The sequence below is a fragment of the Triturus cristatus genome, chromosome 9 (genome assembly GCF_964204655.1).
Source record: "Triturus cristatus chromosome 9, aTriCri1.1, whole genome shotgun sequence".
Taxonomy (NCBI): domain Eukaryota; kingdom Metazoa; phylum Chordata; class Amphibia; order Caudata; family Salamandridae; genus Triturus; species Triturus cristatus.
Window position 1 is genome coordinate 1,148,428,640 of NC_140592.1, and position 12,493 is coordinate 1,148,441,132.

The following is a 12,493-nucleotide window of genomic DNA, read 5'->3' on the forward strand; positions in this document are numbered from 1 at the left end:
CACTGAAAAGGAAGTGTAAATCACTAGAACACTCCTGGAGAAGGTCGAAATTAGAATCAGACAGAATAAATTATAGGACTGAGTTAAGGATATACAACAACACCATTAAAGCAGCAAAGAAGACCTACTTCTCCACCCGGATAAAAGAAAACTGTAACTCGGCCAAGGAACTTTTTAGAATTGTGAAGGAACTTTGCAAACCAGCCAGTCTGTCTCAAACCCTGCCTCCTTCTGAGGAAAACTGTGAAAGGATTACCGAGTTCTTCTCCAAGAAGATCAGCACAATCTATTCATCATTCACTAATGATCCCTCCCTACCCCAAATCAACTGGGAATATCTACCTCCCTGCTAAAGAAAGCTGGAACAAACATTCATAACCCTGAAAATTATCTGCCTATTTCCCAGCTCCCATACCTCTCTAAGGTCTTGGAGAAACTGGTAAACAGACAACTGGCCAACTAACTAGACACTAACGAACTCCTGGACTGTTCTCAAACTGGCTTTAGAGCCACCAAAAGTACAGAAACCACCCTTTTAGCGGTCCTAGACGACATAAGATCATCGACGGATCAGGGTAAAGCTGTTGCCCTGATCCTACTGGACTTGTCGGCGGCGTTTGACACGGTATCACATGATCTCTTGCTAAAAATCCTTTATGAAAAGGGTATTCATGCCAAACCCCTCCAATGGCTCAACTCTTTTCTGAAAAACAGAACCCAGATGGTACAAATGGGTCAGTTCTTCTCGGAAAAGAAAGACATCAGCTGTGGTTCCCTGAGTCCGACACTTTTCAATGCCTATGTTTCACCCTTGACATTGATTAGCAGGAAATGGGGACGTAATATCTGCGCCTACGCAGACAACACACAGCTGATGATTACCATAGAAGACAGACATGAAGACACCAAGGTCAAGCTAAACAATTGCCTTTCAGAGATGGCAACATGGATGACCAAACACTGTCTCAAACTAAATGCAGGGAAATCAGAGATACTACTCTTTGGTGGAGCACATTTAATCTGGGACCCAACATGGTGGCCACAATCCTTGGGAGAGGCCCCAGCGCCCAAACAGTGCGCAAAAAATGTAGGTATAACCATTGACAACACTCTGTCCATGCAGGACCATGTGCGGACCCTGTGTGGTAGAGGTTTTGCCATCCTAAAACTCCTAAGAAGGCTGTTCCCTTGGATCCCGCTAGATTGCAGAAGGACGGTCACACAGGCACTACTCACTAGCAGATTGGATTACGGCAATGCCCTGTATGTGGGCATGGCAGACTACCTCTTCTCACGCTTACAGGTGTTGCAAAACGCGGCCACCAGGCTTGTTTGTAATAAAGGTAGATTCAGCTCTGCGCCCGCATGCAGGAAAGAACTCCACTGGCTACCCATGCGCCAAAGAGCACAGTTCAAACTGTTGAGTCATGCGCACAGGGCACTGCACAATGTCGGACCTAAAATCCTTCAGAACAAAATTGAATTTTATTTCCCCACAAGATGCCTGAGATCACGACACCAAGCATTAGCCAGACCCAAGCGCATAAAAAGAGTTCGAGCCGGCGGTCGGTCATTCTCTTATCTGGCAGCTAAACATTGGAATGAACTTCCTCTGTACCTGCGCCTTTCCGAAAACTATTTGTTGTTCAGGAAGCAGTTAAAATCACACCTTTTTCCAATGTCATAGGGATAAGTAGCTGAAGACCCCCAATACAACCTACCATATGTTCCGCTAAACACCGCCGTGATATCCGTCAGGATGAATGTCGTGCTTTACATGTACAAATACAAATACAAATACAATGGTAGAATTGGGAGCAATTTGTACACTGATTTCTACTGAATCCATCGCTATTTTGTGAACCAACCTATGTATTAATAGGCTGGTTCACAAAATACCGATTGGTAGTGGGATGCAGTTCAACCTACCTCATTAATTTGCATGGGGTAGGTTGCAAATTGAGACCCACTATGATTGGTTAGAGTCACAGGCGTAGTAGCCGGCTGGAGTTAGTAGACCACCCTGTCTGTGATTGCTTTTAAACAAAGCAATATATTTTTTCTGTAAATGCAGCCTAAATATCTTTATCTTTACATTCACAAAAGGGGAGGGGTCTCTTGGGAACTGCTTCCAGTTTGCAAATTTTTTTGGGTGCTAAAATATCAGTGTTTTGCGAATAGATTTAGATTGCAAAACTTTAATACGCAATTAAGGAATTGGTATTTGGAAGGGATGCTCTTCACATGTCTCTTCCGAATGCTAATTCTGTATTTAGTCTGAAATCCAAATTGTGATTCTGTAACATGTTCCTGAATCTCAGTTTGGGTTTCCTACATCTAAAAGAGCCATTTTGTTGTCGCAAATGGTCAAATTTGACTTTCTGACCATAAAATCACCTTGTACACCAGGCCTTTATTTATTCTGATGCCGTTGCTCTCTTTGCTTTCCATTTCTGTCTTCCTTGGGCAGCAGGACACATCTATGGGGAGCAGGTGCACTGTACAAATTTGTTTCTCCCAATCATTCTTAGCGAGTTGACCTGAGAATTCCATTTGTAAAGAATGTAGTATTATTTGATAGACGGAGAGACCCCATTAATAACAGTAACAAATATGTAGGTGCCTGTCTTGGACCAGGAGATGATTAGGTGATCCATTAAGAAGATATTGTATTAATAATCATACTTGAATCTCGGGTCGTTGATAATTGCAGCCTTTCAACAAACACACCTTCCAGGGAAAGAGGGAGCAAAACTGGCCAAAGATTGGAGGGGTGTAATGTTCTATATCAATTTGACTCCAAATTCCAGGAGATATTGGCGGGGGGCTCATTTCAGTTTCAGGTAGGGTGCTGTTGACACAGGCATGACACAGGTCTGGTCGATATACCATGATATGTTACAGTTGTACGAATAGAAGAGAATGGTCAAATGATCCTTGTTAATATGTAAGCATGTAACAATCCAATTCAGCCTACCATATTGCTTTCAGTGGGAAGAGCTTACATGGAGGGCCAATATTATTTATTGGAGTAATGAAGAGTTTAAATATGCTTGATGTTATAGCATTTGAAGCATTCCATAGGGGGAGAATTCTCTCATTGCTATTGGCGAGGTTTGTATAGTGCTGGTTGTTGTCTTTTAATTGCTTCACACATGTGGGTTTACCCCTAGTAGATAGCAAGAAGACAGTAAGGAGCTTTAGTTTAGATGACTGACTCTGAGACCTAGAAGATCATTCTCCTATGTAGTAGTAGTAAGATCCTCCTATCTTTAAACCGGGAATAAGATCCCGACAAGAAATCTTAGCCCAAATATTCGGACATATGTGGTAGAGGAGGCTGAATTTACGAAACAGAGAACAGATTTCTTTGAAATTAGTGATACCCTAGAGATGTCAATGGAAAGACTTTAAGATAATTATAAGAGGAGCTTGTATTTTATTACCTTCAGGCAAGTTGGAGGCATTGACCCATGTCCGCATTTGCTTATAAAAGCATTAACTAACAATCATGACAAATAAATGGGTCCCTAAAAAGCCTGTGTAGATTTGGGTATGGTGAATATCTGACTAGACTACATGTGGAAAGTGATAAATTCAGGACATTGCTGCCTTTGTGGTTGATAAGGTATCTAGCAGTGGTTTAGGAGAAGTTATTGCACATTGTTTAAACTGTAATAGATCTCTTGTTATTTGCCAGACAAGGCAAATGTTAATATTGGCTTGTATAATAAAAAGATTACAATTATATTTTAAAAAAAATATATTTATTCTCCTGAGCCATTGGCCCCTATTTAACACTCTTGTATTCTGGGAGACCTGCTTCCTCCCATTGCTGTAATGCATTTTGCTTTGCCTATAGTCGGTCAAGTAGAAGGCACGCATTAAAAACAACAAGCATCTTAACATGGGTATTTTTGCCACGCATAATAGTGATAGTGTTCCAACACTGGCATCATCCATCAATCATACCTACGCAACTAATATTACTTCCATTTTGGGGCCAGGCATTTACATTTATTACATCATTCATAAAATCATTTCACATTTTCAATATTATATGTATCTCATATCACTTTTTTCATTGCAGGTTTTGTTATGTGAATACCATACACATGAGAGAGGCATTCAGCATAAAAGACTTATGATCTTATAATCACATAAAGCAGGGTTGAGTCTTCCAAGTCCGTAGAGCTGCATCTATCCCTTGGCATAAACCCTAGCTGGGTGGGGTGTCTGCCTCTACGTCTTTGCCAGATTTTTTCTAATGCTACGAGTCCATGATCTAGACATCTGAAAGAAACACGTTAGTTATAGATTTCGCACCTTAGAGTTACCCCCAGGCGTCAGACTGGATCTGGAAAGTTTTTTTGTCAGCAGTACCTCTGTGTGTCGAAAGGTGGCGTCGGTCGGCTCCGCGTCCGTCGTCTGCGTCGTGGTCGCCAGGATGACATCGCGGCTGCTACTTAGACGCCACCCTCGGGCGCTGACATCAGTTCTTTCTTTTTCCACACCAGCCAGCGCAGATCCGGGAAGAGCGGCACCTCAGTCATTTTTTTACTAAGTTTTTCTCGACTGAACAGGTGCACGAGGGATGCCTGCTTTCAAGGCCTGCGGCTCCTGTAACCGACTAATGTCGGTGACGGATCCGCACCGCGTGTGCCTCTTTTGCCTGGAGCGCGACCACGACCCCAAGGAGAGGTAGGTTTTACCGAATGCAGAGCCTGCATTGTTTGGAGTATCTATACCAATCATTTACTATATCTCAAACCCTTCGTGGGCTGAGTGTTTTGAAAATAGTGCAACCCTGCCGGATTTCAGAAAGACCAACATATATGCACCTAATCACCATTAAAATTCATTATATTTAAATGTACCTCATAAATATTCATAATACATATCTTACACATTACTGGATTGGACAAACCCAGACCATTAGCTGTTCATTCTTCCGAAATCAATTTTTTGACCTTCAATGTTTGTTTAGTTTAGATTTGTTTCAACAGTAACATTATCCATAGACATTTAGAGCACTGATAGTATGTTAGATACTGACGATACAAGTGCAAGTGTTGGACCTGGTGGCCCTCTATGTAGAGCCACCTCAAACTTTTTGCCTTCACTCCCTTACTTTGCTGAACCCATTTTTGTTGACATTTAGCACTCTGTGCACTTTACCGCTGCTAACCAGTGATAAAGTAATTGTGCTCACCTATTAATAAATGGTGAAATTGGCCTACACCTATATGGCCCATTTAATTTACTTGTACGCCCCTAGTATATTGTACTACTTGTACCCAGGGCCTGTAAATTAAATGCTGATAGTGCGCTGCAGCACCTATTGTTTCTCCTACTAAACATTTCTCATGTCTGTCACTGCACCCTCTATGTGCTGTTTTAGACTGCCATTTCAACCTGGCAAAAAAAACCTTTTGACAGGACTAATCCTTCCTTTTTTATACTTATAAATCACCCTAAGTTAGGCCCTAAAGGCCCATAAGGCAGGGTGTAGTGTATATTTCAAAAGTAGGACATGTATGTTTAAGTTTCACAAGTCCTGGCAGTGACAAGCTCCTAAAGTTGTTTTTTCACTGTTGCACGGCCTATCTCTCCCATTGACTAACACTGGGTTACCTTATTACATTTAATAAGTGATAACGTTGGATTGGGAGGAGATAGAGGTATGCTGTTTACACTCTAACAAATTGTAATTTAAAACCCTCTTTAAAGGTGAAGTCAGATTTTAAGTTACAATTCTGAAAATGCCACTTTTAGAAAGTTGCCGTTTTCTTGTCATAACCATTTGTGCCTTCTACCAGTAATCTGGGTCACATAACTTTGACTGGGTCTGCTGTTGGGGTTTGTGCATGCCTTCCAGACAGTGGCACAAGGGGCTTAGGCGTGGACAGGATGGGCCATCATGACAGGATGAATGGGGAGGAGCTATACCCAGCCCCGCTTTAACTTCAGAGGCTCTGCCTCACACATGCACAAAGAAATCTGACACAAGGCCTGCCTGTTTTTTGTTACGCTGAGACAGTTTGGAACCTTGACAGGGGAAGGGAACAACTTTCCAGAACCAGGTGTAGGGGCAGGACAACGAATCTCCCCCCCATACAAAGGCTGACGTCAGGTATAAATATTGGACATCCAAAGCCACTCATCAATCACTCCTGGACCTGTGGAACTTACATAAGGACTGCCCTGCTGCTTGAAGGATTCCTTGATTGTTTTAAATGTGCTATCTGTATGCATGTTTGATGTTGCTGAACTGTATTTTTATGGCTGTTTGGCTGAAGTAAAGTAATATGATGATGATGAATGCCATTTTGTCTGAGAAGGAAGCCTGGAGATGCGTGTCTTTGTCCCAGGTTACCCAGTGGTCAGTTAGCTGACCTGTGTGATCTACAGGGACACCACAAGCTTCAGAGACCTCCTTGCAACTGCCCAGCTGACCTGCTGCAACTGGGCATGCCTGGACCTGCTGCTAGACCAGCCTGAACCTCCTGCTGGACTCTGCTGAAGTGAGTCCTTGATCCCCCAAGAGGTGCCTCCCCAGGTCCTGGACTCTTGACTGGCTCTAGAGAGAACTCCTCCTTGCCGAACTGAAGGCTGCATAAATCAGGCGCAAAGCGACACGAAAACCCCTCAAAGTTCCTTAGCACAGCTGAGAGCCTCATCGGAAGTGACTCTGAGCAATGCAAAGCCCCATAATGCCTCACTGCACAGCTGAAAGCTTCATTTGAACCGATGTCAAGTGATGCAAAGCCCTGCAAAGCTTCACCGTACAACTGCAAGCTTCATTGGGACCGACGCCGAGTGACACGAAGCTTCACAAAGCAACGCCATGCAAACCTCGATCAAAGAACATAAGGTTCAACTCCCAGTGGGCCAAACTTGATCCTTTGCCTGGCCTGTGTTCCATCACGGTCGGCCTGAACTTGTAACTTTGTCCTGGTCCAGTGCGACCAGATAACCATAGTTGGCGAACTTCTAAAACTGCTTATCTCTGGTTCTACTTATTAGATTTTCGTCGTTCTGGTTATGTTATGTTTATTGAAATTTACTCTGTTTTTCTAAATTGGTTTGGGTTTTTCTTGTGTTGTGTCTTCACTTTAATACTGTTTGTGTGCTGTACAAATACTTTACACATTGCCTCTAAGTTAAGCCTGACTGCTTTTGTGTCAAGCTACCAGAGGGTTAAGCACATTAATTTAGTGACTTTTGTGGTTCACCCTTATAGGGATTGTAGTTGTTACCTGAGTGGGGCTTCCCCCCCACCCCACTCAACCGTTGACCCAATTTCTTACATCAAGCATCTATATTGAGATATCCCTTCTATCACACTTAAGCTTCCTGGTGCCCGGTTGACTATCCTGACACAGAGCGCAGTTTAGCCAATCACAAAGCACGCGTCATTTACTCAAAGTCCCATCGTGTCTCATCATCGGATATTCAAATACAGGGATCATCAGCAAAAATGGCAAATATTTTTTCTTGGTATTACCATATTGCAGCATTGTTCTTATTGTAGGCATCTCACCATTGCCTTTTTTAGGTCGAGCCTTGGCAGTGCATGCGCTGCTCTGTGAGCCATGCTGCATTGGAGTATGTACTTGAAGCCCCGCCCACACTCCGCCCATATTTGCCATTGGCTTGTGTCATTGTCCTTCCTAAATGCTGGCTTCTGATTTATTATTAGGCTTGTTAGTCCCTTCTTAGTACTGTCTTGTGTTCATTTGTAACCTCCCAGTAGAACTGGCCCTTTTACTTCGGTTGTTACACAGTACGTCTTCTTTAGTCTGTAAGCAGTATTTTCTTTAATGAGTTTCTCTTAGTGCAGGAGGGGAGGAGGGTCCCTCGTGCACAGTTGTGACCACCGGCTTGTTTATTTAATTCGTAGCAAACAGGAGCTCTTCAGGGGCCATGGGCGACAGAAGGGGGCAACACAGCGATGTCTTCAAGCATTTGCAATGCAATAGGTCTCGCATTTGCTAGAATTTAAGCTATTGGCATTGTAAATGACGATGCCTTTAATTTATGTTTTTAAAACGAAAACGTAAATAAAAGGCATTGTCATTTACAATGCCAATAGCTGAAACTCGCATACATTTGAGACCTATTGCATTGCAGATGCTTGTTTTTTTAGCTGCCCTTCTCTATTAGGCCAAGCAGAATTAATGCAAGTCTTGCAAGACTAGGGAGATTAAAGAGACATGCCTCCAGGTGTGTCATCGATTAGATATTAAGAGGAACAAGTCTTTCTCTATATTGTTTATTCTTGAGAAGATCTTTGTTAAATCCAAGAAAGCTTCTAAACTCGTTTGATATCTTACGTTTTATATAAGGCATTATATAAGGTAAGGTCCAAATGTAAACACAAAAAAATAGGTCTATCTCTCAAACTTTTGGCAAAGTCTGACGTCAGATGGCTAAAAGCCTGATTGACTACACATACATAAAAGCAGTTGGTGCATTAACTCACAGAGCTATTTCTTCTTTTATGACAGAAATGCCCACTTCACTATAAGCACGCAGTCTAGTAAGCATGGAAAAACATGAACATCATAACTTTCTGGCAGCTTTCCAGACATTTTTAAATATTTGTGGCTCGAAAATCATTTTTTCCATCGATTGTGATGGCATAATAGTTATTTTTTTTAACAAATCTAGACAAGGAAGCTCAAATGAAACGACTAGATAGAATGAGTTTTCAAGTCACAAGCTCTGTGTACCTGCACTGTATCTGCATAACTAATGGAGAAGGTACTTGGAGGACGAGAGCAAATGTATATCCAAGCCCCACCCACAAACAGAAATAAACAGAGGCTTTGAAATATGAAGTAGACAAAAAGACAATTGCCCATAATGACCCCCTAAGGCCTTTACCCTGAGAGGCATGTTAAATGATTTCATTTAATTTACAGATTCCCGTTTTCCAGAGAGGTGGTACAGTTCTCGCCCTAAAGACTGCAGTGGGAAAGTCCAGCGAATGGATGAAGGACATTTCCTATGAACTCCGAGTTGCTCTGGACTGTAAGGTGCAGTATTATAATATGTCATTCTCTTTTGATGACTTCAGGCCTTATGTTTTCTCTGATACCCTCATGACGTCCACTGGGAGCCGTTCAAAACCACAAAGCGATGGCTTGAAATGGTCAGATTTTCAGCCACACTATGGCTAGGAAGTCTGACCATCTGGACCCTCCAATGCAGAATTACCTTGAGTGGGTCTAAAATAGAATTACAGTGGCCATAGAGGAGCACTCTCTATGTCTGAGAGCACTAAGGAATGAAGATTACATTTGAAATAAATAAGATTAAGAATCGAGCATTAAATGACATTAAATCTAGTCAAGTAAAATGAATCTCTGTTCAATTAAGATTAAATAATCTAGATTAGATTAATTTTGAAAGATGTTTTAGGGGCCGAATGTGAGATTGGTGGGTGGCCACCGTCTACCTGGGTGGCAGAGGTGATTACCATACTGAGAGAACGCCACCGGTCCAAGCGGTGATCTCAGCGCCCTCAGACGAAATGCTCTCATGGTGGCTCCTTTGAAGCACCACAGTTTTCTGTGCACCAAACATTTTTGCTTTTTAAAAATAGACTCCCAAAGCTGGAGTTTGTTTATGAAAAACAAAAAAAAACGAATGCACCTCACACCCTGGGAGTTCTCTCACAAGGCGTGGAAGTGATTTTCTTTTTCTGTCTGTTACTACCAGGTTTTTCCTGGTGGTGACATCCAGAAAAAAAGCCCATGAAGCTGTCCACTCTATATAGCGCAGCCGTGTGATGTCCCTACTTGGACAGTCCCTAATCCATTGACCCCTCTGAGTGAACTTTCTAATGGAGCCTGCGGGGGCACCGCCATCTGAAAGATGATGGCCCATCCAACTCTAAATAGAGCAGGTGGACCAAGGGCTTTTTGGACAGGGTGCTGTCACGAGAGTGTACGCTGTCCTTCAAACTCTAAATTGGCCCCTTAATGTTTAATGTAATAGAATAAATGGTGGGGGTGCTTAGGGATTTAGCTTGTGGAAGGCACAGAGAGATGGTTACCTGCACTTCAGAGATTTAATTCTAAACTGGCACAGAGGATTTCCCCATTGGAAAAAATAAAACAATTTCTTTGAAGAATTTAATTTTAGGAAGGCTAAGGCCATCCAATATTTTACATGGGCAGAATTGGGTGTCAACTAGATTGAGTTACACCATTCTGCATTAGCAGATCTTCCTGCAGAAGAACTGGGCTGCAGGGGACTCAACATGACAGGGAGAGGAATTGTGATTGGAGGCACAGCATTTATGAAATTTTATATATTCATCTGAAATTAAATTATATAGATCCACACTGTGGACACCCCTTCCTAGCTCTGGTGTTTCATCACATAATCTATTGCTTTTTCGGGTTTGTAGTGATAATTCATATAACTTGAGCAAGTTACATTTGTGTGTGATTGAGGGTTAGGCAAGGGGAGAGACACAACAGTCTAGATGTCAGGCATTACTGAGCTCCCACAAGGCCTAGTTAGTTTAAGTCACAAAATTAAAGAGGTTACTTTGATCCACAATTGGCTAGTAGGCATAAGCAGAAAATCCTTCCTCTGAGAAAATTACAGTGCTATAAATTCAAAAACAACAATTAAGTTGTAAAATAAAGAAGGTGAAAAGTTCAAACGTCAAAAAGGCAAGGGATTTATATGCAAAATGTTACAGAATTAAGTTGATTAGATGTAGGAATAATAGCAAAACAGACGAAAATGTTGTTCAATGTTATTTTGTAGGAAATGCAAAAAATGTAAAAATAAATGTCCTTCATCAGACTTAGGCACACTCAGTGGATGACCCCCATGTGAGCACTGTGAGATGAATAGGACACGTTACAACGCAAACTTTTACAACACATGCCTTTACAATGCAGTTTTTACATCGCAACATCCATTACAACGCATGATTTTACAATGCATGCCGTCACAACACATTTTTAGAAACTACACTTACAACTCATTCCATTACAACGCATACCATTACAATGCATAATATGATTAGGGCAACAGTAGTGTAAGTGTAGGATAGTGTAGGGGTAAAAATTACTATTCCCACTCCAGTGAGTGCAACAGTAGGGTAAGTGTTGGTTAGTGTAGGGGTAAAAATTACTATTTCCCATTACTTATCTTATAATGCTTTGTAATGGCATGCGTTGTAGTGGCATGCATTGTAATGGCATGTGTTGTAGTGACATGCGTTGTAATAGCTGTGATGTAAAGGATGTTGCATCGTAATGACTGCGTTGTAAAGGTAGTGCGTTGTAATGACTGCGTTGTAAAGGTTGTTTACCCTGTGAGATAGACATTGATGATTGGCATATTAAAATTTGTTCCATTGGACTTAGAAGATGTAGTCTTTAACGTCTTTCCAAAAAACTCACACACATGGAAAAAACACAAAGTTTAATCCATCACCATTATTTCTGTTTCAAGGAGATATGAAAAGTTGTCCTAGTTGTCAGGAGGTGTGGCAGATGGCATGTAAGGAGGGTGGTGAAGTTGTCCTAGTTGTCAGGAGCAGTGGCGGCTGGCATGTAAGGAGGGTGGTGAATATAAGTAAAATAAATACGTGAAAAAATAATAATTCCACTTACCTTACTGGCGCCATGTCCTCCTTGCTCAGGTCTTCTCCAGCGCGGGACCCAGGAAGCTGCAGTAACCAACCCTGGCGCTACTCTCATGCACCATGAAAGAAGGGCCAGGATTGGAGAGAGCAGCCTCCTTTGGCGCTCCCAAGGACACTGGAGCCCTATGCTGTCTCTAACCCAGCTGTTTAGGACAGCTGGGTTAGAGAGGTTTAAAATGCGCATTCTGGCTGGCCGTCGCAAGATGGCCGGCCAAAAAGACATGCACACTTTAAACTTAAAGTGTCCTGCCCATTACTGCTTTCTACTGCCTGTCTGGCAGCAGCAGAAATCAGAAAGCCCTGCCCACCGGACTGACGCTCGGCTCGGGACGGGTTTTGAAAAATAAATTGGTAATAAATGAGCTTATTGCCATTTTATTTTTCCATCCCTGGGGGCAATTGTTTAGTGGGGTGACACTCCTCCGCCTTAACGGAGGAGCCGCCCCAGGTCAAGAGTGGATTTCATTCAGCATTGAAGAATTTCCAAAACGCTAGTAGCAGTGAACAAGCATTCTCAAATATTAATGATTAGTTTCTTTCAACTTTTCCCAATTGCTGAAGTGTTCACACAACACTGCTTGGTCCACTAGAATGTACAGGTTCAGGAGGTTCACTGTAATTCCTCCTGGCTCCTAGCTTCTGTGTGCTGCAGCCTAAGTAGGGTAGTTTCACAGAAGCCTTTACCACCATTAACCTAGCGAGAGTTGGAGACCAGTGCCATTAGTACTGTAGTAAATACTTAAGTGTAGATGTTCAGGATATAGTGAGCTAAATTTCTCTCCTTTTCTCAGGCAGACTTATAAGAATTATTCTTCT

General features: G+C 42.2%; 1 protein-coding gene across 3 annotated transcripts in view; it reads left to right on the forward strand.

The window, feature by feature from the left end:
- GANC (glucosidase alpha, neutral C) overlaps positions 1-12,493 on the forward strand; it is a 386,043-nt gene that overhangs the window by 278,562 nt on the left and 94,988 nt on the right. For all 3 annotated transcript variants that reach the window (XM_085627093.1, XM_085627092.1, XM_085627091.1), the window contains exon 22: positions 8,928-9,041. In XM_085627093.1, coding sequence (XP_085483219.1) covers positions 8,928-9,041 — 114 coding nt within the window. The remainder of the gene's footprint in view (positions 1-8,927; positions 9,042-12,493) is intronic.